We start from the raw sequence: 24,014 nt of genomic DNA on the forward strand, positions 1-24,014 counted from the left end.
GTCAGGCCAGCAGGTTGTGGGGACCACGAGTCCTCCTGAAGGGATGGCTACGGGTCAGGTAGGGGGACCCCGTCTCAGCCTCTTTGTGGACTCCTTGTTTGCTCATGTTCCCGTAAAAAGTGACACGTGACTGAGCTGGCTGAAGCCATGGGTGACCTCACTTCCCCAGGTGCCTGAGGCCCCCCCCAGACACCGGCAGCATGCGTGCGAGACAGTCAGCTCCTTCACGCAGGCGTCCGAGCGTGGTGATGCTGGGAGACCTCCGTCCTTCCTCCTGACCCCCGGCCCTGGACACATGCTGGGGGGGCATCTCCTGCCACTGCCTGCAGCTGTGACTGGCCAGGTCTCGGGCTGGGCTGGGGGGAGTCCCTGGGAACCACGCCCTGCATGCTGGAAGGAGCACGGCGGTGCCTGTTCCAGGCGCCCCTTCGGATGCAGCTTCGGCCCCGAGGACCCAGCTTTGGAGCAGCACCCCAGGCGTGTAACGGGGTGCAGGCCTGCTCTGCGTCCTCCACCCCAGGCATGGCCCCCACGGCCTCCTGGCCCCACCTGCCACGCACCTTGCTCTCGGGAGATGTCCGCCTTGTACCAGAACTTGGAGGTGTCCTGCACGAAGCTCACCGACATGTGCTTGTCACCCAGGTCACCTGCTGACAGTAATTAGAACCGTTGCTGTGATGAGCGCCGTTTATCATGAACTTACTGCCCAGGGGACTGAGGGTTGGAGGCCCCCCGGAGCACGAACGGGGTGTCTGGGGAAGGACACTCTTTGGCAGGGGGTGGGGGGCACGAGACAGAGCAGCGCGGCACCCAGAGGGGGCTCTGCGGGCGCTCTGGCACCATAGCATCAGACGGCACAGAGCGAGGCTGCGCTTCACGGTGTCAGGACCTCCCTCTTGTAACGTGGAAAGGTTCCAGTTTCGAGTGAAGTCGTTTAGCTCACAAAACAAAAGTATTTCTGGGGGCACTGGTGCAGAGCGAATGGAGAAACTCCGATGTGGGCAGACGGAAGCCGCAGCAGGGGAGGGGCTGGGTGGGTGGCTCGGGCCGGGAGGTGGGAAAGCCTGAGACCCTGGGACAGGTCTCAGGGCCATGCCCCACAGCAGAAAAGGTCTTGCTGCCTCCCAGGCCCCGTGTGACCCCAGGGGTCCCTCCCAAGTGCCTGAGGGTACACAGCCCCCCCCCACCCCAGGGAGACACACGTACCCAGACAGAGGGCCGGGGCCTCGGGCGGCCGGGAGAAGTCCGGGAGCACGCTGGGGAAGGGGATGCTCACGGTGCTCCCGCTGCGGGGGCTGGAGAAGCCGCTGGAGGAGGGTGAGGCGGAGCCGCAGGAGCGGTCCCCTTCGGACGCCCGCTTCTTCTCGGGAAGGGGGGGCTGCCCGGGGAGGGGCAGGCCCAGGCCCTGCAGGACGGGGCTGTGGTGGCCGCTGTGCCCGGGCGATGCCAGGAGAAAGCCGTGTGGCAGATAGCCATTGTCAACAGCCGCCGTGGCTGCCCGCAGGGTGGTGAGGGGCTGGGGTGCTCCCTGGGAGCCTGCCGGCGGGGCCCCTGGGACTTCCCCAGGGGGCAGGCTAGTTCCCACAGAGCTTCCCACAGGGGCCGTGCTGAAGCCCAGGAAGGCCTGGCTGCTCGGGGGGCGCAGAGCTTCTGGGGGCTCTGCCAGTGACAGCGAGTGGCTGTGGAGAGAGGCCTGGAGCTCGGCAGGTGGGAGAAGCGGCCGCCCGGGGCTGGGGCCATCCTGGAACTCGCCGGTGCTGAGCAGGCTTCCTGGGGACCGGCTGCCCCCTAGCAGGGCCAGCGTGGGCTTGGGGCCGGTGTCCGCCCACTGGGGCTCGGCAGATGGGGGGCTGTTCGGGAGACACACCAGTCAGAGCGGACCCGAGGCAGCATGTGAGTGAAACACAGCCCAGGCCAGGGGTGCCCCCTCCCAGCAACAGGACCCTGCCCACCTGTCCTTCTTCGAGCCGGGGCTGCTGCTGCTGGCGCAGGACATGAATGCCCGTGGGAAGGGTGGTGCCGAGGGTCTGGGCCCCACGGGGCTCTCTGACATGCCCACGGAGTGACCGAGGGCCTCGGGGCAGACTCGGGGTTCTGCAGCAGGACAGGAGAACAGAGGGACCCGGTCACTGCCCTCATCTGTGAGGAATGGTGTCACTTCTTGCTGCTGATGCAGGTGCCCCGGCTGCACCTGCTGTAGCTTCCACACTCAGGTGCCTGACATCGGCCAGTCGGCAACTCTCAACACGGAAGTGTGAGCTCCTCTCCTCTGTGGCAGCCGGGGCGGGCCTGTGTCCCCAAAGGAGGCACGTCACTCTGGCAGCTGTGGGCGCTGGCTGGGAGGGCACATAGCCCTCCTCTGTGCCTGAGTCGGTCACCTGGCTCACACCCGAGGCCCGTGCTTCCTGGGCACACCTGCCACCTCCAGTGTGGCCCTGCCCACCAGTGTTCTCACCTGAGAGGTGCAGACCACCCTGCTTGGCCCCACCATGCAGGGGATGAGAGCGAGGGCCTTGGACACCCGCCCGTGGGATGCCCAGTCCCCAAGCTCCACGGAGTTTCGTATGCTTCCCCGACTAGAGGCTCGTGCCCTGGCCCAGTGACTGCGTGGTTTCTGGGTGTTTTGCAGCCTGCCTTTTTTTAAAAGTAAGCTTTGAGGGTGGACAGACCTACCACGGTCAAGCGAATACCATTGGAGGTGGTTCTGTGATAAAGCAAGGGCAGACCAACTGGTAGAAGTGGGATGTTAAGGAAACTCTGTGTCGCTCAGGAGCCTGGGTCCTGGGACAGGGATGGCCCAGTGAATGGCACGGCTGTGGCTCCCCAGCCACAGACTGAGCCCCTGGGGAGCCCGAAGAATGCTGGACACTCAGAGCCCCAATATCAGGCTGTGGTCATCCCATAGTTCTCGGGAGATCAAAGCCGGGGTTCAGAGCTACTAAGGCAGCCAGGACTTGAAGGGCCCAGGACTCGGAGAACAGGAGTAAGGGAAGGGGGTGAAACACCAGGGCACTGTCCTGGAGGTGTCTGACTCCTAAACTCAGAGGAGATGAGCAAGGCTGGGAACTAGGAACTCGGTGCTGCTGAGGGGCCAGAGGCAAGCCTGGGTTTGGGTGCCCATCGGGGGGGCTGGGATGAACCGCAGGAGCTCAGGAGCTCGCCTAGGGGGAGGGGCCCCGCAGCACTGCCAGGGTCCAGGTGAGGCCCCGCAGGGCCCAGAGCAGGTCAGCCCTGAAGGGCCTAAATCTGCCTGAGAGAACACCATGTTCTCCCTGGGGGCACACTCCTCTAGGACCTGCCTCCATCTATCCCTCCGTCTATCTGCTTTCCTATCTAACACCCGCCTATCATTTATCTACGTGTCTCCACCCACGGTCCATCCATTCTTCCATCCTTGTGCAAAGGCCTCTGCCCCTCTCCCCTTCCATGGAGCCCCTGACGCCCCCCAAAGTGGGGCGGAGCCCTGCCCCTCACCCTGTCACCTGTCCCTGGAGGTGGAGACTGCAGGCTCAGGGCTCTCCGCAGCAGCTGCCAGTCCACAGCTCAGCGCCGCCCAAGCTCACAGAGGTCTGTTCTGCCCCTGGTCAGGGGCTCTGGCACTTAACCCTTCTTCCCAGAAGCAGGTAGCGGAGGCCCCGGGCACTGAGGCGGGGGCTTCCTGGCCCCTTGTCCTCAGAGATGCGGATTCCAGCCCCTGACACCCACCCAGCAGGCGTGTGGCCTCAGGGTGGGGTGGGACTGGGGTATGCCCTTCACTCTCAGAGACAGCAGACACTGGCCACTGTCCCTGCTGTGGGGACTCCACAGTCTAGATGTGTGCCTGCCTCAGAGCGGGCGGAGGGCAGGGTGGCTGTTTTTGTCACACTGGCTGTTCAGTTAAACTGGGGGGAAGTTTCTAGAAGGACGACTGTCCATGGCCTTGCAGCCTGTCCTGGGGGCCAGGCCTCTTTTCTCAGCTCTGGACCCAGCAGGAGTCCCAGGGGCGATCGCCGAGGATGAAGTTGCCAGGCTGCGAGGGGGTCTTTCAGGTGACATTTGTGGACGCTGCCTCCTGCATGAGGCTTCCACAGATCTCCACTCTGGGTGCCGCCGTGGGCACACGGGTCCTGCCCCAGGTGCAGGAGGGGTTCTGGAGTCCTCACGCACTCCCTGGGCCACACCCCCACTGGGAGGCGTGGCCTCGCCGGGGCCCAGCAGGTGCTTCTCCCAGCGCCCCCACGCAGCCCCCGCCTCCCCCACACCCACGTCCCTCCCATTCTCCTGCTCCTGCCGCCTGTGGAACTCTGACCCCATCCCTTCCTTGCTTTCCCCGGTGCCAGCTGGTGCCCTGGCCTGTGGGACAAGGGTGCCCTGTCCCTCCTGGTGGCTGGCTTCCCCTTCCTGCACTTCCTGTCCCCAGAGCAAGGGTGCAGGCGGGTCGCCGGCCACCAGGCCTATTTTTATGCTCTCGACGGAGGAGGCCTGTGGGGGCCGGATGACGGTGGCTCCGGCTGCGCACTGTTTACAGGGCTGGAGGTTGACAGGAAGAAAGGGGACCCGCGGGCTCTGGGGCCTCCCAGCCTGCTGCCCCGCCGAGGCCTGGACCTGGGCATGGGGGGCAGCCCAAGGGTAAAAACGGGGGCCAGGCCCTGACCTCAGGTTTGTCCAGGGTGTGACTTGGATCCCAGACGCAGGATCCAGAACTCACTAGCAAACGTCAGGGCATGTGACCTTTAACCAAACAAACAAAAAAGTCAACTTCGCCCTGCCTGCCCAGTGACACAAAAAAACCTTACAGAGGCATACAAATTACTCACTCCTGTTAATAACTACAAGTGACCATTGAACTCCTTGCATGACCTGTAACTAGAAATAAAATGAATCCGACCGGGGGCAAGATCACACTTGCCTGTCCACATAAAGAAAGGGGTTCAGGTCAGCCTCCACCTTCGACCTGCAACACGCAGGCCTACTTTATTCCTAATACACAGTGACTTTCTCCTCTCCCCCACCCTTCCTCCCATCTGTCACCTAAGCCCATCTGTCACGTCTGTGCATTCCCCGCCTCCGGTCCTGCACCCCGTCCCCGGTGCCCTGGGTCTGGGCGGTCGGCTAGAAAGGGTGCTGCCCCATCTGAGAGCTTCCTGCGCAGCGAAACTGTCACCTGCTTGGGTCTCTCCCTCTCACTGTATTTCAGGAGGAAACTTGGGGCTCCGGGAGGCAGAGCCCCAGTCGCCTGCCTCAGTCCTGGGCCATGGGACGCGCGTCCCCCGGGGCCTTGGACCTCCCCCAACAGAGCCCGGTCCAGGAGACCCAGCTGAGAGGGTGTCAGGGTCCGCCAGGCTCCCCTGTCCCCGCTGCTCCCTGTCCCCCCTCCCTCCGTGAGCGAGTCCCTTAGGGCTCTTTGCTCAGTCACCCTTTCGCAGGTTGCTCATCTCGGCTCCAGAGTTTCGCTTTGTGGCGACCACGAGGTTTGCGGGAAACCTCCTGGAGGTAAAACACTCCTTTTCCTGCGGCTCCAAGTTGGAAGTGTTGCTCTTTAACAAGCAAGGCTTTGCATGGGAGGTTCTGCAGCAGTTTTTTTAGGGAGAACTCAGCTATAATTCTTCTAGTAAGTGCTGAGGAACAGCAGGGCATTGTTCACCCAGCCTTCTGGAAAACCAAGGAAAGAGGGGCTGGGCCGGCAGCCACACAGAATGAGAATTAATGAGTGAAAAGCCCTGGAGTCTGGAAGAGCAGACGCCAGGGGGTGCTTTTCTGTGAAAATCGAAGTCTGTGTTTCCGGCCACCTGACCTGTGAAAACACAGAGAGCTGCACGGCCAACCCCGCGGGTGCCCAGGCCACCCTCTCTCTGCCTCTGGTCCTCTCTCGCAGAAAACCTCCCGTTCGGACTGGACAGCGAGCTGCGTCCTGTGGTGCCAACTCACCATTCCCGGGATCACCAGGAATGCCCCGGCTTCTGGAAGTTTCTCCTTCCCTTCCCTTTCACCCAATGACAGGAAAGAACCGAAAATGCCGACGGAACTGTTCACGACGATCGGGGCCGTGAGGGGAGACGTCCGGTTTCCCTGCTGAGGTCTGACTCACACCAGCCAGCAGAGGACTCACTCTCTCCCATTCAGCGGTGCCACATCGGGAGTGCTCAGGTGGACGCAGGGGACAGTTCTGTCCCTCTCAGTGGCTGTTCCCACCAGTTCCCACACTTCAGCTACACTGCATAAGCCCCCAGCACCCCAGGGCGCCAGCGTCTCCCCGCACGATGGGCTGTGGCTCTTGGGGACACACCCCCTTCCTGCTGGCAGAGAGGAGCCACGCGGGGGCCGGAGGTGCTGGGGGTGCCCAGAGCACCCAGGTCTGAGGAGGGGCTGGCCCACAGCTCTGGGGCCTGGGGGGCAGGCAGAGGCCTCGTGACCCCAGATCTGAGTCCAGAAACTCCCCCTTCGCACACTTGGACGTCCTTTCCTCCCTTCGTGGCGGTGGAGCGTGCACGGCGGCACCAAGCACGTTCGCACTGCCATGTGGCTGTCACTGCGTCCCTCCACCAAGCTCGTTGTCCCGCAGCGCTGACCTCTGTCCCCACCAACACGTGCCCCCCGCCTTCCCTGGGCTGCCCCTGGCACCACCTTCCCGTCCCCTCTTTGTGCACTTGACCTGTCCCCTTGGGAGGAACACGCAGCACTTGCCCTGTCTTGAACGCCTGGCCCTCAGGCTCCCGGAGTCTGACACACCCGCTCGGGCAGGGTCTGTGTCCCCCCCACCGCCCCCGCCCCACACACTCTCTCAGCCGGGCCGAGTTGGGACTGGGACTCACAGCAGAGGCAGCCTCAGTGACAGATTGCTGCTGCCCAGCGGCCTCCAGCCAGTGGGGACTGTGGGTCAGAACTGTCCCCTTGGACAGTGCCACACAGGAGCAGAGACTGTGTCCCCTGGGGAAGCCATAGAACCCCAGAGAATATGCTGCCCATGTGGACAGAGAGGCCGGGGAACTGGCTGGCGACGAGGGGGGCAGGAAGTGGAGTTACCCAGACGGTGGCCTTGAGAGTGACAAAAGCAGACAAGCTGTCAGCGGAAGGCCGGGGGCTACCTTGTCCCGACTCGGAGTGGGACAGGTGCCCGGGCAACTCCAGTCCCACAGCTGGGCTGTCACAGGACAAGGAGTCCCAAGGCTCCTGGGGACACATCCTCTAGACATGGGACGAGGACACACGCTGACTGTGGTGGGGCCTGGGGAGTGGTGAGGACGCCGACGGGTGACCCCAAGGAGCTCTGCTCCAGGACGAGGGGCCCCCACTGAGGGTGCGTGTGGAGACTTGGCCCGAGAGTGGGGGTGCCCCAAAGCCCAGGCGGCCTCTGCCCGGAGAACCCTGTTCCTGAAGTGGATTCCAGCGACACAGCTCCCTTGACCCCCGACCTCTCAGCACCCTGGGAGCCTGCGCCTGCTGTTTTTGAGGCATTTCCTCCGCCGGGGCCCTCCGGGGCAGCGTGTCTTTCCGCAGGACCACGACAGCTCCCCTAGGATGCTGACCATGGCCCTGGACTGCGGGACGTGCACCGCAAGTCCCCGCTTAGCCCTGCGGGGAGCCGCACCGAGCTCGCCCCCCACCCTCGTGCATGGGTGGCACCCTAGGCTGGACTCTCCCAGTGGGAGCCCAGAGAGCCATGACATGTGACTTCAGGAAAGGCAAGCGTCCACCCTGAATGACCAACACATCACTGATAACGGCCTCGGTGAGGCCCCTGGTCAGGGTGCGCCGCTGCTGCCATGCCGTGGGGCTCGGGGTCTCAGGGGCCCGTGTGAGAAGCCAGCGCCGCCCCGCCTGCCCGACTTCAGCCCCTGTCGCTTTGGGCCCGGCCCTCCCTGCCCGCTCGTTCTGCCTGTCCCTTGCCGCCCCAATTCTTTGCCCCTTTATCGAGTGCCACGGGGACACGCTGCTGGCGGAGAGTGAAGCCCGGTGACACCCGAGGTGACACTGGGAAGCTCTGCCACCTTGACGACCTTGCCTTCCCGCCCAGGAACGCGACTGTCCCTCCACTGGTTTGTGCCTTTCTGAGGGTGTCCCCCCCAGTGGTGTGGCTCCGCAGGCTGGGCATCCCCCAGCAAACCCAAAAGTCACAGGTCCGATTCCAGGTCAGGGCACAGGCCTGGGTGGCGAGTTCGGTCCCAGTCTGGGTGGGTTCAAGAGGCAACTGATGGGCGTTTCTCTCCCTCTCTTTCTCCCTCCCTTCCCTCTCTCTAAAATAAATGAATAAAGTCTTTACAGAACTGTAGGAAGGAAATCTGAGGGCAGGGGACAGGAAAGGCAGCACACCCTTACCTGTGCCGGCGCGGGAGCCTGGGGCCCAGAGCGGCCCTGCAGGCCACGCCCAGCACCGCAGGAGCCGCACTGGCCCCAGTGCATCGCTGAGGGAGCAGCCGAGGCTCTGAAGGAGCAGGGGCTCTGCCATGTGCTGACACCCTGGTTCTGTCACATGTGACGACTTCACAGAGAGAAGAGTGATGGAAACCAGAGAGACAGCCGCCTCGGTCTGAGCACCCAGCACTGGTCTGAGCCCCTCTCAGGCCTCACCTGGCTGAATCCCCACCCGAGGGTGCCCATGCACCCTTGGCACCCCCATTCTGAAAGGCCTGGTGAAGGAACCCGTGCAGAGGCCGACTCAGCCCCACAAGCTGGGGTACTCCCCCCAGGAGACACCCCAGTCCCCATCAGGGAGGTCCGCCATCCTCACTTCATAAACTAACCCTGCCCTCGAGTGACTGCCCTCCTTCCCCACATCCCACCTTCGCCCGCTGGGGCCTGGACGAGGGAGGTGCTCTGGGAGTCACCACACTGGGCCTCGGCCACGTGGAGAGCCCAGACTCCAGCAGGAAGCTGGGCCAGAGCAGCTTCGGGACACTTCTGCCAGCCACTGCGCCTCATGTGCGCCAGGCTGAGAATTGCCGCTCTCAGGGTACACGTGCCCACACGCCTTTCATCTCACGCGGGAGTTGGAAGGACAGCCTGGACTTGAGAACACGTGTGGGGGACCATGGAGACCACCCCGGCCCCCAGCGTGGGAAGCACGGCAGGAGGCGTGCAGACACTCACTGGCTCCCTGCAGCTGCAGGGGGACCCGGGGCCCAGGGGGAGCTCATGGGCAGGTGCTGGGCTGGAAGGGGTGGGGAGGTGACCCCTGACCGCTGGGCCTGCCTTCCGGCCACCACACCACTTTTCACAATGCAGTGTTTTGGGGTTCACGCTCTTTCCCAGTTATTTGCCCCCATCTTTCCAGGAAAACCACACGTGCTGTGGTGGCCCAGGGTCCCCTGAGAGCCCAGCCTAAGGACACAAAGGTCCCATGCAGCCCCCCCAGCCACTGCCTCCCCCCCTCCCTCAGAGCTGGCTCTGGGGTGGGGGGCGAGTCTCACCTCGGAGAGGTCAGAGGTGACTCGCAGGGAAGGGCCCAGACTCTTCCCTTCGAACCTCAGCAGGTCATTTTGGGGCCGGAGGACTTGGGTGGCGGTCCCAGGCTTGGGTGGAGCCCTCCCTCTGCCCCTGTGGTGGTGGTGGTGGGGGGGGTGGCGGGCAGCAGCAGCTCACTTTGAAACCCCTACTTGGCTGCTCGCGCCTGCTTTTAGCTTCTCCAGGAGGCGGCGCAGGAGGACTCAGGACAGGCCACCGGGATGAACAGCACCGCCCTGACTCAGGGCAAGCGCATTTTCCTGCATTTTCTCCGTTTCAGCCAAAGAATGTGCTTCACCGGGGAGCCACCGCCTGGAAAGCCGCACGTCTGTGAGCCAGGCTTTCCTCACCCCACAGCCTCAGCCCAGAGAAGCGAAGCATCGGGCCCCAGAGTCTCCGGGACCCGGGGCCGCCACCAAGTGACAGGGACGCTGGAAAGAGCCGCCCTCCTCCCAATCCCGTCCCCCAGTTTCCTGGCTCTCCACCCGGCAGCCCAGCTTGTCCCACCCCCCTGCATTCCCTCCCCCACCACCCGGAGATCAGGTTTCAGCCTCGCGACCCGGCCGACGGCTGCTGGCTGGGGACTAAGTGCCGCTCACCTGGGCTCCCCGGGGCTGGCTCCATCCACGGAAGGGCCCAGAGGTTGTGGCCTGGGCGGAGGGGCTCTGAGGGACTTTGCCTGGCCGCCCTGCGTGGGGAGCGGCGTCCCACACCCACCCGGGCAGGGCCACTCTGGGTCCTGGCGTCCCCGGGGAGCCGGGGCGGGGCGCTGGGCGGCCACCTCCCTGGAGGCCCATTCAGAGGGCGGCCGGGAACTGGTTGGGGTGGGGGGGAGTCTGGACCGCGGCTCGGCCTGGGGCTACGGTGGGCGGGCCTCCAGTCAGTGCCTGCAGGCGGCGGCTCCGCCTCGCTCAGCTGCTTAGTTCGCTTCCTTTTCGGTCCTTCCCCCCTTTTCCTTTCCCTCCCTTTAGTCTCTTTCAAACTCCCAGCTGAAACCCTCCAACACTGCCAGTCCCCGGGCCAGCATCTCTGAAGGGACAAGCGATTGGCACAGGGGAAGTGGCCACTCCTGGGAGCCACCCAAACCGGCCTGGGATGGCGGCCTCCCTGGGATTCCACACCCACGAGGCAGAAGCCTCCAGCACCCGCCAGAGCCCCTCGTCAGCTCTGCACCCAGCCAGCTGGGGTCCACAGACTGTCCCTCCCCCCAGGACGGGGGGGGGGAGGGGGTGTCACCTCACATCTGCCACCAGCCACCAGTCCCGAGGCTCTTCCCTCCAGCCCTGCCCAGGAGTGCAGGGGACCTTCCTGCTGTCACTGCCTGCTCAACCCTTTGCGTCCCTCCCCGCCCAGGTGGGCCCTGCCTGCCCCCCCCCCCCTCCACAGACGCCCATCTCCACATCCGCAGCCCCTGCCACTGCCAGGCTGCTGGTGGCTCTAACCAAACCCTGGCCCCATCTGCCCTCTTCTCTCTCATTTTCCTCCCTCTGACTGAAAGGCCAACCCCTAAGCCGACTGGTGAAGAACTCCTGGACAGCCTTCAAAGCCCCTTTCAAATAGCCCCATACTTTCAGAGGACGCGGGGCACTGGGAGGGCGTGTTCCCCTCCTCTTGGCCTGCAATGGGACAGGACGAGTCTGCGAGGTAGAGAGGCGGGGCTGTCCCTTTGCCGCCTTCCCAGCGGGAGCCCCGAGCCAACTGCACATCCCCGGGTGCACAGCCACCAGGTGCGGCGTGCAGCACGCTCGCCCCTGAAGCCTCACAGGTTGGGCACAGTCCCATGCCACCATCAAACCCTAACACCTTCCTGCAAGGGCAGCCCCAATCCCACCCCTTCCAGGACATCCCCTCCTGGACCACAGGCCAGCACGGCCTCCAGCACATCAGAAAGGAGACCAGGCAGGCACACGCACAGCAAGCTTCCACTTTGGCTGCTGACCAGCCCCATGCAACCTGCGCCCCACTCTTGTCACCTGGGGGGGGGGCTGACAGGCACATGCCCCTCACCAGGAGGCTCCTCACTGGGAACCTCGGCCGCCTCTAGGCTGCAGGCCAGAGAGATCCCTTGGACCCTCCCCTGAGGTTGCACAGGGCCCTTCCTGTGCACGGTTTACATGTTTGTTTCTCTGGGCAGAGAGGATCCTGCCGGAAATGCAGGCTCAGCAGAGGGCAGCTTGGCCTTTCCCACGGCCCAACGCTCCTGGACAGAGAGGAAGGGGAGTGCCGAGCCGCCAGGCCCAGGAAGCTCTAGGACAGACAGGCAGATGGCGCTCCCAGGACAGCCTCTGCCTCCCCTTGGTGGGGCTGCAGCCTCATGAAGAAAGAAGGGAAAGGAGGAGAGAAGAGGGAGGAGGAAGACAGGGAGACCTCAGGAAGGCCTGTGGTCTGGGGTGTGACGGTGGGGAGCTGTGGGGGCTGGGGAGGGTCACGGAGGCAGAACTGTCAGCCAAAGGCACCTGCAGAGGGTGCAGAGAAAGGGCGTGGCGTTCTCAGGGGCTGCCCCTTCCTGGCTCCACCATGCTAAGGCCTGGACTGACACAGCCTCCCGGCCTCCCGGCCCCCAGGAGCCCAGTGGCCCGTGGGGTCCTGGTGCAGCTGATGCCCCGTCACCTCCTCGTGCCCTGCCTGCCGGGGCCCTGCAGTGGAAGGGCACCCAGGCTCTGCCGACCAGGGGCCGTCACAGGGCATGCTCAACACTTGGTGCAGGGTCAAGCACGGGAGCTGGGGGCCTTGCGTGTGCATGTGGGAGGGTGGGGGGAGATGGGCTTCTCCCGTGGGTGCTGGAGGGTGGGGTCTGGGTCAGGGGCCTCTGTGACCGGCACCTGTGACCTCAGCAAGAGCTCTACAGCCCCAGAGGAATCTGAGGAAGACTCCCAATGTCCAGGAATCAGACAGGAGCCCAGGGGCCCCTCTGACGCCACCCCCACCCCGGTGCCGGGCGGGGGGGCCCTGTGGGGCCTGCTGAGAGGCCGCCATATGGTATGCAGAGAAGAATTCCAGACGGAAGCCACCGCACAGCCTCCACTCTGACCGCTGGCTCTGCATGGAGCTGAAGCCCAGCAGCTGGTCACACCCGTCTCTGTCCTTGTGACCCACCAAGCAGGTCACTGTGGCACGCAGCAGTGTACGTCGGCACAAAGGGCCTCCCATGTCCACACTACGGAACTCTGGTTTCTCTGGCTTTTGTTTTTCACCGGCTCACTCTTCCTCTCTGTGTGCACGCGTGTTAGTGCTCAGAGAACCAGACACCATAACCAGGCACAACCACAAACACATGCATGTGCACGTGCCATCTCAGGTCCGCAAGACCTCGAATGCGACAAGATGGAGGTGAAACAGACACGCTACACCTGCCCCGGGCGCTTGGCCAGGGTGCCTGTCAGGGAGGCTCCTCCTCTGGGGCCACCAGGTCACACTGAGAGCACCCTAAAGGCCCGGCCAGGCAGGGCCACAGCCAGCGGACACATCTACACCCCACGTCCCCCAGTGACTGGGCACAGCCGACCCTTCTCAGGTCTCACCACCCAAACTCTCCCAGTGGCTGCAGCAGGGCGTGGCGCTTGGAGCTGGGGCGGGGGTGCAGCCGAGGGGCAGTGGGTGCCTGTCGCCCGCTGAGCCGGGATGCGGGCCCGGGGTGCAGCGGGCTTTCAGAAGGAAAGCCCTGAGAGGCACTGACGGGTGCTTCCAGAAGGGAAACACCCCGAGTTTTACATGCCACCCCACCCTCCCCAGGAACAAGCACTGGCCAAACTGGACGCCAGATTCCCACGGCCCAGACCTGCGCCCTGGCTGACCGTGTCCTCACCCCAGGGCAGACTGTTGTCTCGAGAACCAGCGTGGCTTTGAGTGGCTTCACTGAGGACGGGGTCTGGGATTCACAAGCCACTTCTCACATCTTCATGGGCACCAGCCGAAGTCTCCCTTCATTTCTGAGACTGTCCCTCAGGGCCATGCACGCAGGGCCCTCAAGTTTACAAGACATTTCAAGGTGCAGAGCTTGGACCCCTGTGCCTGTCACCCGCGCCTGGGGTCCACTGCCCCGGGCCTGAGGGACCGGCTCCCACGACAAGCGCTGACACCTGCTGGCCGTACAGGGGAAAGACAGTTTGGTGCTGAGATTCCAGAACAGCCCACCAGAGGGGCCACCTGAGCTGGTAGAGAAACCAGAGACACACGTGCCTCTAAGGCCAAAGCAAGGAGGCAGAAGATGGCCTTCACCAGTGTTGGGAAACAGCCACTCAGGCGGGGACACAGCCGGTGGCCAGCTGTGGCTGAGGTGTCAGGTCATGGGCCATCCTCTCATGCTCTCTGAGCTGCCTTTGCTGACCACGGCACAATGGCTGACCACACAGGCATGAGCCCAGGCTGCCCGAAGACTCAGCCCACCCACCCGCCCCTGCCCCTCCTTTTAAAATACAGTTGTAAGCGGCCCACTCTCCTGTGCCGTGTGTGACCTGGTGGGGCGCAGCTGGCTCCACGCCGGCCCCTTCGGGCCCCCAGGCACCCATGTGCTTCCTTTGTACAGACACATGTGGACTGAATGTGAACACGCCATGACATACATGCACTTGGACCCACCTCTCAGCTTCTGCAGACGCAGAGCCACTGAGGTTGCTTGTGAATGTCACCTGTGTCCCCCTGCACGGGCGTTCAGTCCCACCGCAAACATTCTCACGAAAAGTTCACGAAATTTCCAGAGAAGTGGGTCGGGCACAGGAAGGAAAGCGAGCGCCTGGGGGAAGCATTTCATGTGTCGAGCTTTGTGGAGTGACAGCTTCAACACGAAACCGAAGGAAACATAAGCAAGGCGTCGCCTCGAAGCACTGGCCCCTCCTCCCCAGGCACCCGTGGGTTCCCCTCTGCTTCCTGCCTCTGGCAAACTGCTCGTTTTGGCCTCTGAAAGCAGCTCCAAGGGCCTAGATTGAGACTGTGGATGGCACTGGCCTCACAAAACAAGTTGGGCCACGTGCCCTTCTGGGGGAGCACATCCGTTCTCCTTTAGATGCCGGTGAGAGCCCTCCTGGGTGACCACCTGGCCACCCACCTGCTGCAGGGCCTTCAGCTGGTCCCCAGTGCTGGCCGGAAGGTGGGGCCACACTGCCTGGGCAGGCAGGTGTTCCTGGGACCTTCCGGCTGCCTGGCCCTGCTCTTGCCTGTGTACCCAAAAGGCCTGTCCTCGCTGCCCCAGGACCCAGCTGGGCTCCAGCCAGACCCAGCCCACTCGAATCAGCTGCCAGCCGCGGTCGCTCTGGGACGGGGTGTGCGGGTGGACGGGGACAGTGCCCTGTGTTTGCGTCCTTCGAAATGCTGAGCTACAGACCAATGGGCCTGTGGGAAAAGCCCCGTCGCCGGTGGCCCGCCCACCTGGCACCAGCAGGTGCAGCCCTGCCCCCCACACCTCCCCAGTCGGGTCCGACACCCTGTGAAGAAAGGCGGTGGCCTAACCGCCATGGTCTGTGCACCAAGCGTCATCTACAGCCCTCGAACCCTGAAGGAAGCTGTTCACTTGGCAGACAGATGGCCCTGCTGGGTGCCAGGCGGAGATGCAATGCCGACACCAACCCAGTGGGCAGCACAGTGCGTCCCTACTGCTGCCCTGGTGATAGTTACCCTCACGCTCGAGGACGGGGCATGTGACCCGGGAGAGGAGGCGGGCTGCTTACCGTGGGCCGCTCTGCACAGACCGCCGGCGCCGCCGGTCTGCGGCCCGGGAAGGCTGAACGCTGGGTGGTGCGGGGGTGTGGTCACTGGAAAAGACAGCAGAGCGGGCGGTGGCCCCGGGGTCCTCCCCGAGGGCAGGCCGGGGACTCGAGGGGCGAGCTCCGCTTCTCCCTCACCGTATGGGGTCTGTGGGGACACTGGGAAGGCTGGCGTGGGCGGCGTGGACTCACTGCTGCTGGTCTTGCTCGGAGAGAAGACCCCACCGTCAGCCCCATCCAGGTCTGGGGGATACCCAGCCAGCACCGTCTGAAAGAGACACGGGGGGTCAGGGGAAGGCCGCCCCCAAGTCAGCGCACTCAGCAAGGGGACAGGGAGCACAGCAGCTGCCCACGCAGAGGGCAGGCGAGGAACCCTCTCGAGCTGCCCGCGTGGCAGGTGCGTGAAAACGTCCCACGCGTGGAACGCGGGTGGAGGCAGGCGGGCAGGACAGCTCCAGACGCTTGCGTCGCGTTCGCTCCTGCTAGGACCCAGAGAGAGTCTTTTCTGGTTTGTTCCGGGTCCCCACTCCCCAACCCTGAGAGTAAGCGAAACCCGAATTTGAAAGAGCTCCTGGTGTGGGGTTCGCTGGCCAGACTTCAGTTCTGGGTGGTAGCTTTCACTGTGCTTCCTGGCAGGTGCTGGCTCTGTGATGTCCCCCCAGGGCCCCTCGCCCAGGAGGCCCCATGTCCACACTGACCCCTGCCTCCAGCTTCCCTCCGTGGTCCCTGAAGGCTGGATGGCGGCTGGGCTGCCTAGTGACTTTGGGAATTTTGATCCCCTCTGCTGCTGCCGACCTCCCGCTGACCTCCCTCCCGCAATCTGTGACCTCACATGTGTCTGAGGCTCCGCTCCTTAGCCCTCCCTGCCCAAGGTCCGAGCAGAGGCCCAGGTGGCCATGTGGCCTAGAGTCGCCCAGACTGAGCAGACCACACACCTGCCTCTCAGGTAGAGCCCTGTCTGCACGATGGCGGGGACAGGGGCCCTGCTCTCGGGGACGGGACTCTGGACAGGCATGGCCGTACCTCTTTGGCATCATTTGGAGACAGGAAAGGCACCAGGCTCGGAGCCTGCTCCGCACCCGTGGGTTTCCCCCACCCACACCTGGAGAAGGCTGGCTGCCCCCCAGCGTCGTTGTCATACTGCCCGAGGCTCAGCTTCCGGAACCTTCTGCGCAGTGGCTCATCCCCCAAGGGGCCTGTGAGGAGAGACACGTGGGGCTGCCTCTGGAATTTCTCTGGGACACCCTGGACTTCCGGTTCTGCTCAGGCTGCACAGGCCGGTGTGCCCCTCTGAAACACCAGCTCACCTGGCTGCGAGGGGCCCCGGCCGGGGTCTTCTCCTCGTTCCTGCAGGCGGCCGCTTGCCCGGAGCCCACCTCCCATGCCGTCTGGGGCCACAGGGCCATCGGCCTGGCCGCCTGGCGTGCTCAAGTGGGTGGGGAGGGGCTCGAAGGTGGGGTCCAGCTCCAAGATCAGCCTGTTGAGCTGCTCGATGGACTGGTCAATGTCCAGAGTGGGAGAGCCTGGGGAGGGGTCTGGGCTGGGCCCCGGGCCTGTGCCATTCACGATGCTGGCATCTAGGAACCTTGCTTTCGACACTTTGTTGGGAGAAGGCCGCTGGGTGTCAGGAGGAAGTGACCCGGGGCCTATGCCCCTCTGTGTGGGCATCCTGCTGCTTGCCCCCTGGGTGGGGGTGACCGGGAGCCTGGGAAGGGCCTGTGCCAGGCGGGAACTGTCCACTGGGCCGCGGCCGATGAGCCTGGCCTCCCCGTCCAGGGCAAAGCCGTACTGGTGGGCGGCCACCATCTGCTGCTGGCGCACCCAGGTCTGCGTGGAGTAGCCGCTCTGCTCGTAGGCCGGAGTCTGCGTGGACATGCAGGGCGCCCCGAGCACCGGCTGCGGCTGTTTGGGCTCTCGGCTCCCGAAAGTCTCCCGCTCATAAGGAGTCCCCACACTGAGGCCCAGGTCTGGGGCCAGAACGCCGTGTGGGTCTTCCCCGGTGCTGCTGCCAAACCCCTCGGACAGGAGCGAGTTGTGGCTGCTCTGGGGGCAGGCAAAGGGGCCCGAGGGGGCCGACGGGGGCCCCTCAGAGGAGGACAAGGTCCCGACGCTACCCGCGCTGCGCAGGTCATGGCCCGGCACCTCGTCATCCAGGATGTCCGTCTCCCGGTCCTTGGGCGCAGCGTCTCCGTTCACGTGCACCTGTGCCGGCACCACGTGGCGTGTCCCGCCGAACTTGCTGTGAGCCTCAGTCATATCCTTCAGGGGGCTTCCGGAATCTTCTAGGCCAAAGCCGCTGAGCAGCTGATCCAACTCGGCCTTCTCCTGGGCGCTCAGGCCCCTCTTGGGCCCCAGAGCCAGGTGCTCCTCGGTCCTGTCTGTCCTCGCAGAGGCGGTGGAGTGGCCGGAGTCGCTGCTGACTGACAGGGTGTGGTCGCTGTGGTCGGGGCTGCTGGCGGTGGGGGCCGCCGGGGCCCCGCCTGCGACGCTGGGGTCTGAGGCGCTCTTCTTCCTCACCTTGGCGTAAAGGCTGCCATCGACTGGGCCCTGAGTGTGTGGCACTGCAGGGTGAGGATGGGAGAAGATGGTCAGTCACGGGTGACAGGGCTTCGGGTCCTCGGGATGGCCTGGCCCGGTCAACGCTAGGATGTTACTTCATAACAGACAATTCACAGGAATTAGGGGCCAACACGCCTCTAGGATCCCCCAATTCTGTGTGCCCGAACACAACAAAAAGGAATCTCGGGACCAGCTGTGGCCTTCCCATGGTGTCACACAGAGCTGATCGCTGGGGGCCTCGGGCCGTGAGGGCACTTGGGTGGTTCTATCTCGGTCTGAACGCTGACCTCACTCAGTGAGTAAACCCCTGGGACCCAAGAAGAAACCACGAATGTGGCTCAGGCCAGGCAGCAAGTGCTTCTGAACCAGCCACTCGGACGACACGCACACCTGCTCAGGCCTGAGTGTGTCACTCACGGAAAGAGGAAGGGCAGGGACGGGCGCTGGGTCCTCCTGTTACCGTGGTGTCTCTGGGCCAGAAGGGGCCCCAATGCGGGCGGGGCAGGGCTCTGACACCGAACCAGCCCCCCGCGCCACGCCTCCCGCTGCTGACGGGCAGGGAGGCACATCGAGGGGGGAGCAGCCGGCTGGGGCTCCTCCTGCCGCTCCGCAGGGCAGGGGGCGGGGCATACGGAGTCTCTGCCCTGCGGGAATCACAGTCCCCACGCCACCAAGGGGGTCACACAGCGCCAGGCCCAGGCAGGCAGCCAGAGGACAGGCCACAGCGGTGGCCGGGGAGCTGGAGAACCCAACAGATTTCCTGCTGTGAAGACTATGTGTGCGTGACTTCCACGTGCCACTCGCGTGCCCTGCTGTCCCCCCAGCTCCTGAAAGGGCTCCTCGTCCCAGGCAGAGCCGGGTGTTTTGCGGCTGCTGGGTGGACGGTGGCAGTTCCCCGTCCCTTCCCTGGGCCTAAGCGGGTGCTGGCAGCTGTGCACTCTGTCTCTGCCATCAGTGTCAATCAGCCCGCGCCCCTGTGCCCAGAGCCCTACCCCCCCCTCAGGGGACGGGCTGCTTTTCCCCCCCTGACCCTCGGACTGCTGACGGTCACCGCTGTCCCCCAAGCAGCCCCGAGTGGTCACTCTCCAGATGACTCTGTCATTGGGCCACCCAGCTACACCATTCGGCGCATCAAAATGTCCCCCCAAGTGGAGGCATGGATGGGAACAGTTCTCACACCCCCCCACGGCCACAGAGGGCGCCCGCAACCGCTCCCTCCTAGGGGAAGTGCCCAGGACAAGAGGGAGGGGACGCCTTCACCTGCCCTGGTGTCCAGCGCTCCGAGAGGACGCAGCCCCACAGGCCCGACTCCACCTGGCGCCAGGGTGTGCATCAGGGACCTGCAGGGACCCTGCAGAAGGAAGGGTCCTTCTTGCAGAATGGAGACCGAACCCCTGGGACTGCGCACTCGGCAGAGTGAGTGCTGCCGCCAATCATGGCTCCAGGTGAACCAGAGCTATGCCGCCACGCGCTGGATCTCCTGGGCCTGGGGTTGGGCCCCTGAGACCACTTGACCCCTTGTTCCTCTGCCGTGCGTGTTCCTGGTGGCCTGTTCTGCAACTTTGGAGGCCCTGCAGGGCGGCAGAGCCCACCAGTCGCTGCCCACAGCAGGTGAACCGTGCCCTCTGGCAGCACATTGTACAGACACACCTGACCACCCCTGACCCCATAGAGCACACCTGTGTGGACGAACGCACGACGGACCAGATGCGCAGGGGACCGAGCCCGCCCTGCCGGCGCTGCTCCCCCCACCCTCCGGCTCTGCCCTGACCTGCCAGGACCCCTGGACGGCAGCCATGTCCCCAGGGTGACTGTCCTGGCCCTGTGTGCCTCCCTTGAGGCAGAAGCTCTCTGGCCTTTTCCTTTCAAACAACCTTTTTCTGTTCTGGTTTTCTGAACTCAACCATCTAAGGAGAAGAGGTCAGTGCCTCTGATGGGAGGCTGGGCACTGCACGTCCCGCAGATTCTGGTGGCGCAGCTGAGAGCTGTCACCCGAGAGAGACTGAGCTGCATGTCTTCACTTTCCTTCTAGGTTTTTCTGGCACAATCTACCTGGGCTGCAGCCTGGCTTGGCCTCAGCCGGCCGACCTGGCGGAGTTACTGGATCCACGGTGCCTCACCTTCCTTATCTACAAAGAAGTCATCTACCCTGGGGTTGTCCCCAAAGGCTGCCCAGGGCATTCTGTGCATCCAAGGACCCAGACACTGGGGAACAGGAATGGACTTCTAAATACTCGAGTTCTGGGAGCCGCTGTGCCGACTCAGACGGTCCCAGGCCCAGACACCACGCAGTCCGTGTCTGTCCTTTGCATCGGGGCTCAGCCACTACACGGGTCTGCTCTCACTGGGCCCCTCCTCACCGGTGCTCATCACAGACTCCCCTGCATTTGGATCAGATTAATCCGCTACAGAGAGGACCCAGGGCTGCCTGCACTTGGGCTTTTGAGAATCTCGCCTTTAAGTGGCAACACTGGACCCTGGGTGACAGAGGACAGGAGCCCTTTGCTCCACCTTCTCTTTATTCTTTTTTGGGGGGGAAGGAAGACAGTGATAAGCCACTAAGTCCCCAAGGGCGTGAGCACAGCCTGCACCCCTGGACAGACAAGCCCACTGCCCCCCCCCCCGGAGTTCTGGGAACACCGTACTGCATGCAGCTTCCCTTCCCCTGAGGGTGCAGCCGGGGCCCCAACCTGAAGGAAAGGACACAGAGCCCCCGGCGCCGCGAGCACTGGCACCAGCATGCCTGCCTGCCGGGGGGGCCACTGAGAACCCCTGCCTTTGGAGCTGAGCTGAGCTCTTGGCAAATGTTTTCCAGAGACAAGCAGACTGAATTCTTGGAGGAACACAGACCAGGAGGAAAAAAAAGGAAGCGGAGGAGTAGGGAGTTCCGAGCAGGAACAGACGTCTCCCAGGCAGGGACACGCCTCATCGCGGGACCCAGCTCTGGGGAGGCTCCGGGTGCTCCCAGCGGCCCTGGGCATGGCTCCCGAATGTGGCGGGGATTTGGCACAGGCGCTGGACAGCCAGTCCTGGACGAGGTGACTGCCCAGGCAGCCCACACAATCGTGACTGGGGCCAGCACGGCTCCTGTCCCTGGCCCCACATGTCCAGGGCACTGCCCAGGCTGTGCAAACCGTGTAGCCGGGTCCTTTTGGACACGCCTCAGTCAGACATTCCAGCCCTGGAGCAGAATCAGCGGCACTGCTGGCCTGAGATCTGACCGCCCCAGGCCTGCACGTCCCTCCTTCCACTGGTGGGGCCTGGGTCTGCGGTCACTCAGCTCCTGCCTGCCCCACCCGCCTCTGGCATGCCTCCTGCCCTCGGGGCGCTCAGCCTGCCGCGCAGCTCTTCCTGCGTTTGCAGAAGCCACACACACGCACACGCACACAGGCATGCCCCCTGCTTACCTTCTGTCTCCACCACCCAACAGCTCCTTCAGTCCAGGACTGTGCGACCCGATTTTTCGGGAAGCGAAGAAGCATCCTGGGTTGGGTGTGCCCCCCCCCGCCCTACCCCACCCCCTGAGAGCACAGAAGGTGGAGGACCTTGTTGGCTGGGAGCAGGGGATGAGGACTCCGCCAAAAAGGCCAGCGTGGCGTAAACACAGGGGTGGGGCTTGCTGCCGTCAGGTTCGCTGGAGTCTGGACTCGGAGGCCCAGGAGGCGAAGGAAGGACCCCCGGGGCAGGGCCGGCAGCCGCAGTCCACCCCACTAGGTCCACAGGCCACAGGGACTGTGTCCACTGCGTGCTCAGAGCCTCGGTGGGGCCTCTCCGTCTCCTCCCCCTGCTGCTGGGCCCTTCACGCTCCTCAGGGCGGCCGTCCGGACGAGTGGTGCTCGGTGTCTCCTGCATAACCGCTTCCCACCTCCCTTCTCCCTGAACTCAGGGCCACATGCTCCACGCCCCCCCCACACGTAGTCTGGCATCTTCAATGCCCTGCACACCTTCCACGGAAAGGATGTGTGGCAGGCCTGTCCTGGTGACAGACGAGGGCGGAGGACCAGGCACCTGCCTCAGTGGGAGGAGGGCACATGGCGGGGGCACTGGCAAGTGCGTCCTAGCCCACTGTGCTTGGGCTTCTGGCTCTGAGTATCAAATGTTTAATCGACGTGGGTGCTTTCCGGTGCTGTGGACGCTGCCAGGAAGGCTGCGCCGGACTTGGCCGAAGTGAACCTGCAGTGAGGAGCCCGCAGCCTGCTTCCCACAGGCAGGGACAGAAAGGGTCTCCACAGAGGACACGGCAGGCAGCTCAGCCATCGTCCCCAGCGAGTGTCCCTGCCAGGAGGGACGTGAGAGTGGTGAAGGGTGGGACGGAGCGCAGCTGCAGGACCCCACCCAGGACGGCAGGGATTCGGGAGAGCCCGGGGCCCTGGCCACAGCGGGGGTGGAGGCGGGAAGAGAAAGGCAGCGTCTGCCCCAGTCATGCTTGCTGGGGCCTGACCTCTGGGGCAGAGGTGCCCCTGCACCCTTGTGCAAGGACCCAAACTGGGGACCATTGGCCAGCTAAGGGGACAGCTAAGGGAATTGGGAAGGGGCTCACCAAGCCACTTGGCCTCACACCTCCAGGGGTGAGGAGTGGGAGGAGATTTGGAAGGAGATGTCTTCTATCAAGGGACACGGGGCACCTTGTGGGAGGTGGCAGCCCGGAGCCCAACAAAACTGAGGGTCTGCAGGGCTTGGGTGGCCGTGAAGGTGGCTTTGCAGTGACAGTGAGAATGCAGGACAGATCACATGCGCTTTGGGGACCCTCTGCTGGGACCCAGTGTGCTCGAGGACCCGGGCGTTTCAGAGGCAGGCGGGTGACCACGCAGAGAGGTCACGCAGCACCTAGAAGCCACACCCATGCTGGCCTGGACCGTCCTTGGCCTCAAAAATGCTGCCAGAAGCCCAAGAGGAATGAGGAGCTTGGCACCATTAGTGACCCCAGTGTGGGCCACCGTTGTCCCTTCCAGTCGCTAGAAGTGCATGGGCCTCAGAGATGGGCATGGTCGCTGCCCCCCTAGACACAGGTTCCTGGCTACGTGACGTTGGGAGGGAGTTTGGGGGACAGACACGCGTTGACTGTCTCTCCCTCCCATCGGGGAAGAGAGATACCACCGGAGATCTCACCGGCCTGGAGGCGCAGTGAGCCCCGACTGCCGTCAGCTGCAGCGGCCCCTCCCGTGAGCCCGGCAGACGCGGCCTCCCCTGCTTCACGGCGGCCGGAGCCAGACCGTGGGCTCCAAGGGCGAGCAGAGCAGGGGCCTCCGAAAGAGGGACTTCCGGAAACAGACATGAGGCTGCGGAAACGGCGGGACTGCAGGGCGACAGGCAGACAGACGAAGGCCAAACGAACGCCTGCCGCCCAGGGGGCCGGGGCGAAGGAAGGGACGGGAGGTGCGAGCCAGTCCCTAGCAAGGCGCAGCTGTGACATCAGGCAGGGAAGCTCCCAGATGACAGCGTCACTGACCGCCACCACCCGTGACAACTCTGCCAAGAGCCAGACTGGCCCCGACGTCCCAGGCCTGGTCTCGGAAGCACCCCAGACTCCCAGGGCAGGGCGCCCCCCCTCCACAGAGACAGTGGGGTTCCTGGCACCGCAGGGACACTTCTGGTACAGACATGTCACCACGGCAAGACAGCCCGACACACCTTCGCCGTCGGCACTCAGGTTCTCGTAGGAGTCCCAGCGGATCAGCGGGTCAGCCGTGTTGAAGTCCACGCTCACCCCGCGGTCATTGCGCAGATGCTCGCAGCCTGCACGGGGGCGGGGACACGAGGTGTCAGTCTGGCCCAGCCGGAGGCGCGCGCTCGTGGCTGAGCCCAGGGAGCCTGAAAGGCGAGTGCGGCCCTCCCTTCCCTGCAGGGCTCCGGGCTCCGAGGGCCAGGTCCCCACAGCGCCACCTGCCAACATCCCCAGAGCCTGCCCAGCCTCGGGGCAGCTTGGAGCCCACGAGCCTGGTGCTCAGCCGCCTGCCTCTTGTGACTTTGAGCTTATTTCACACAGTGAGGAAAACTGAGTCAGGCCCTGGCTGGCGTGGCTCAGTGGATTGAGCGTCGATCTGTGAACCAAAAGTTTTCCATTTCGATTCCTAGTCAGGGCGCTTGCCTGGGTTGTGGGCCAGGTCCCAGTAGGGGCGCATGAGAGGCAACCACACATTGATGTTTCCCTCCCTCTCTTTCTCCCTCCCTCCCCATTTCTCTCAAAATAAATATATAAAATCTTAAGGAAAAAAACCCTGAGTTAGGATGTTTGGGCACAGGGATTCCGGGGGCAGAAATGAGCCACAAGCCTTGATGATAAAGGGCCGACGCCTCTCTCAAAGTGTTTTCAGAAAAAAGGAGACCTATTTTAAA

At 64.0% G+C, this 24,014-nt stretch overlaps 1 protein-coding gene across 7 annotated transcripts in view; it reads right to left on the reverse strand.

The window, feature by feature from the left end:
- The window catches only part of TNS3 (tensin 3), a 105,186-nt gene that overhangs the window by 12,489 nt on the left and 68,683 nt on the right, over positions 1 to 24,014 (reverse strand). For 3 of the 7 annotated variants that reach the window (XM_053661405.1, XM_053661400.1, XM_037156031.2), the window contains exons 5-11: positions 23,310 to 23,414; positions 16,427 to 17,680; positions 16,143 to 16,315; positions 15,084 to 15,387; positions 1,953 to 2,094; positions 1,207 to 1,850; positions 561 to 650 (exon numbers count right to left, since the gene is read on the reverse strand). In XM_053661405.1, the coding sequence (XP_053517380.1) occupies positions 561 to 650; positions 1,207 to 1,850; positions 1,953 to 2,094; positions 15,084 to 15,387; positions 16,143 to 16,315; positions 16,427 to 17,680; positions 23,310 to 23,414 (2,712 nt within the window). The remainder of the gene's footprint in view (positions 1 to 560; positions 651 to 1,206; positions 1,851 to 1,952; positions 2,095 to 15,083; positions 15,388 to 16,142; positions 16,316 to 16,426; positions 17,681 to 23,309; positions 23,415 to 24,014) is intronic. The other 4 variants (XM_053661408.1, XM_053661399.1, XM_053661398.1 and 1 more) reach the window with 4 other exon arrangements.

The sequence above is a fragment of the Artibeus jamaicensis genome, unplaced genomic scaffold (assembly GCF_021234435.1).
Source record: "Artibeus jamaicensis isolate MK-2021 breed Jamaican fruit bat unplaced genomic scaffold, CSHL_Jam_final contig_1016, whole genome shotgun sequence".
NCBI lineage: Eukaryota > Metazoa > Chordata > Mammalia > Chiroptera > Phyllostomidae > Artibeus > Artibeus jamaicensis.